Source organism: Humulus lupulus, chromosome 1, assembly GCF_963169125.1.
Source record: "Humulus lupulus chromosome 1, drHumLupu1.1, whole genome shotgun sequence".
Lineage (NCBI taxonomy): Eukaryota > Viridiplantae > Streptophyta > Magnoliopsida > Rosales > Cannabaceae > Humulus > Humulus lupulus.
The window spans coordinates 116,766,414-116,769,903 of NC_084793.1; the positions used below are offsets into that span (position 1 = coordinate 116,766,414).

General features: G+C 32.7%; 1 protein-coding gene across 1 annotated transcript; it reads right to left on the minus strand.

Annotated features, from left to right (window-relative positions):
- Positions 1-1,375: 1,375 nt before the first annotated feature.
- LOC133797186 (caffeoyl-CoA O-methyltransferase) lies at positions 1,376-2,964 on the minus strand. The gene is made up of 5 exons (XM_062235015.1): positions 2,744-2,964; positions 2,570-2,649; positions 2,325-2,469; positions 2,087-2,218; positions 1,376-1,949 (listed from the first exon to the last, which is right to left on the minus strand). Exons 1-5 carry the CDS (start codon positions 2,834-2,836, stop codon positions 1,656-1,658), a joined length of 744 nt encoding a protein of 247 aa, XP_062090999.1. The 5' UTR covers positions 2,837-2,964; the 3' UTR covers positions 1,376-1,655.
- Between the last annotated feature and the right edge of the window lie 526 nt (positions 2,965-3,490).

The following is a 3,490-nucleotide window of genomic DNA, read 5'->3' on the forward strand; positions in this document are numbered from 1 at the left end:
AGTCAAATTTCCCTTCACAATTTAGCTATATGTTTATTTTGAATTCTAAGTATCATTGTATTTTGTTTTTTGTTTGAGGATGTTTCTTGGGGTATTTATTAGTGGTTGGCAACATCCAAACTAATTCAATTACACCAAACTAATCAAATTCAATTCAATTACAAAAAATTGCATTAAATTTGAATAATTGGATTGGATCAGATAGCGGATGACATCAAAATTCAATTAAAAACGATCTAATCCAATATGATATATATTAAAAAGTATTTAATTATTTATATTTCTTTAAATATATTTAAAAAAAATATTATATTTTTTTAATACATTATTATTAGCTAACTATTAGTCTTCCTTTATACACTTCTATACGTAATTAGAGGAGAAAACACACAAAAAAATATTCTCCTCATTCTTTTTCTTTTACATTACTATTTCAAGTTTTTAGTTTGATTAAACTTGTAAGGTGGATAACTTTATGTAGTTTGAATTTAAATGAATGGTGTTGTTTAATTATTAAGTGATTTTTTGTATGTTTACAAGATAATATTAAAAATCAAGTTTTAACTCGGTTTCGAAAAAAAAATCAAGTTCCAACTCGAAATTCAATTAAAAATTGAACCAATCCAATTACTGATTGAATTGTATTAAATTGAATTTTTTTATGCTTAATTTGATTGGATTGCAAGGTAATTTTTAAAATCCAACCTTGGATTAGTTAAAATGTTGGATTGAATGAGATTTCACCACTAACATTTATCATGTCATCTTGGTTTAAGTTTTCTAGGCTCCTGGCATCTTGCTTCCTTAAAAAGTAAAAACAACAACAAATTGGTGTAACAACAAAGAAAAAAAAAACAAGAGCAAATTGGTGTAACAAAATGGATATTGGGGTTGTCATTCGGCTGTTGGAGTTGGTGGATGACATGAGACCGCGGTATGGTGAACCACTCGTCTTTATATAAATAAATGTGTATAAGAAAAAGTCTTCACTTCCTCTCTTCATTATCATGACGTGTGTTATCGTAGTTTTTTTTTGACAAATGTGTCATCGTGGTTTTAGTACTTTATTTAATCAACAACTTTTTTCCATTGTCCCTACATACATTACATTGTATATTATTCATAATCTTTTTATTGGGGATAATTAATAGTACATAGAAACTTTATTGATGATCAATGTTGGATCTTGCAAGGGAGCTAGTGACGACTTTCATGCCACAACGAAAAAGATATAGAACAATGATAATGGTAACAAATCATGACAATGATTTGAGCAATTATGATAAACCTAAATCAACCTTACCTCAAGACACGGCGATACTTGTAATGTAAGAAAAAACAATTGACAATGTAGTATATTAAAACAAATAAAAGAAAAATCAGAAAGCACCAAATTATATATAAAATTTGAAGATATTACGTCCAAGTCCAACCTTTTTCTTAGGCCAATTGCCAAATACAAATTAATGCGCAAACACAAATTGTGTAAAATATTGTAAAACATTAAAAAGAAGAAATCAAAATAAGAAAAAATTATTGACTTTTCTTGTCAATTATCATATGCAGCAATCAACATTGGGGGTATCGAACTGGATTAGGTCCCAAACTTTTCTCTTTTTTCTTTCTTGTGTTGTTGTTGTTGTTTTTTTAATGACTTAGCTGATCCGACGGCATATAGTGACTCCATCACCAACGGGAAGCATACAGATCTCGATCCTAGGGTCAGCAGCGAGTGCCTTGTTGAGTTCAATAACGAAGTCCCTGTAGTACCTAACGTACTTCCGGAGTGGTGCGTCTGGTGGCGCCACCACAGAACCGTTCCAGAGAGTGTTGTCGTAGCCAATTACACCGCCGACCTTGACTAGGTCAATCAACCTCTTGTGGTAGTTCAAGTAGTTGTCCTTGTCAGCGTCAACGAAGATAAAGTCAAAGCTCCCATGGTACTTTCCCTGCGTTTACCACACCCAATCAACCAATCAATAATTCACTTCTCACCATGATGATATTTCAAGATAAGATATTATTATTATTATTCTGCGCCAAAAATGGAGGTTAAAGAAGAAGAAGAAGAGCAAAAGAGATTTACATCTTCGATCATTTGATCAAGAACAGGGAGAGCAGGGCCTTCTCTGAAATCGATCTTGTGAGCAACGCCAGCTTTTTCAATAATAGGGAGACCCAGTTCGTAATTCTCTCTGTTAATATCCATAGCCAGAATCTGCCATAACCAGAGGAATATAAGCAATTAAGAATTTATTGCTGGGTCGATGATCAGGGATTATTGATAATTGATTTATTAAAATATGACCGTCTGGTCGCTATACCTTTCCGTCTTCGGGAATAGCGAGAGCCGTGGCGAGAAGAGAGTAGCCAGTGTAAACACCGATCTCCATGGTGTTCTTGGCATTGATGAGCTTGAGAAGCATGTTCAGGAATTGACCTTCATCAGCTGAGGTCGTCATGATGTTCCTGTTTTGATCAAACAAAAAATAAAAATCAGAAAACAAAAACCCAAAAAAGAAAAAAAAATCACAGATATCTGACTCTTGATGAGTGAAGTCAAACCCACCATGGATGCTTAGCAGTCACTTCCCTGAGCTCCTTCATGCTTTCAGGTTCTCTTGGGTAGACACTAGTCTCAAGAATATACTACAGAAATAAAGATCCACCAACAAATTTAAAAATGATTTCGATAAAAGAGAATATTTTTTGGGGGGATAAATCTGAAACTGATCTAGTTTACCTGGTACAGAGCATCGCTTTGGAGAAGACTCTTGTGGCCAACCTCCTGGTGCCTGCTGACTTGGTTTTGCTCTCCTTCACCATTGTTGGCCATTTTTGTGGATAAGTGAAGTTTTTCTTTTTGGGTATTGGGTTCTTATTCTTCTTCTTCTTCTTATTCGAGTGAGAGTGAATTGGGAAAAAGTCGAAGAGATTAGGGGTGTTATATACGGTTATTCTAAGTCCGGGGTTGGTGAGCTTGTAAGTTTGTATGAGTCTTAGCCTTGCAGCTTCAACTTTAATCTAAGCCAGTGGTGCCGGTCCCACCAATATTGTTGTTGGAATTATTGGTCGTGGACTTCTATGCTTGTCTATATATTTTTTTAATAATGTTATATATATAAATATATAGTGTCACAGTAAAAGTAACACAGAGTCCACACAATTTTTTACAAGTTCGAAAAAAAAATGTATAATACTGTAATATTTGTGAAATTTATGTGTTCAAAGTTAAACCCTTATTTAACATCATTAGATCTTGAAAAAGAAAACGATGGGAAGCAATTCTATTGATACAAAATTATACATATAAAGTTTTCACTCATTTGTCTCATTTTGAAAATATTCACAGTTTTTTTTTAAAAAAAAATCTGAATTTTAAAAATAATTTTGATTTATTTTAATCATTACCTATAAAAATTTAGGTGACTACCTATGAGTATGAGTGGAATGGAAGACAAATATCTTAAATATTAATAAATAATAATGC

Coding starts and splice junctions, on each gene's coding strand:
- LOC133797186 (XM_062235015.1), bottom strand. CDS start 2,836: ATGGCCAACAATGGTGAAGGAGAGCAAAACCAAGTCAGCAGGCACCAG. Junction 2,650..2,743: donor AAAGCGATGCTCTGTACCAG/GTAAACTAGATC, acceptor TTATTTCTGTAG/TATATTCTTGAGACTAGTGT. Junction 1,950..2,086: donor TTGATCAAATGATCGAAGAT/GTAAATCTCTTT, acceptor TGGTAAACGCAG/GGAAAGTACCATGGGAGCTT.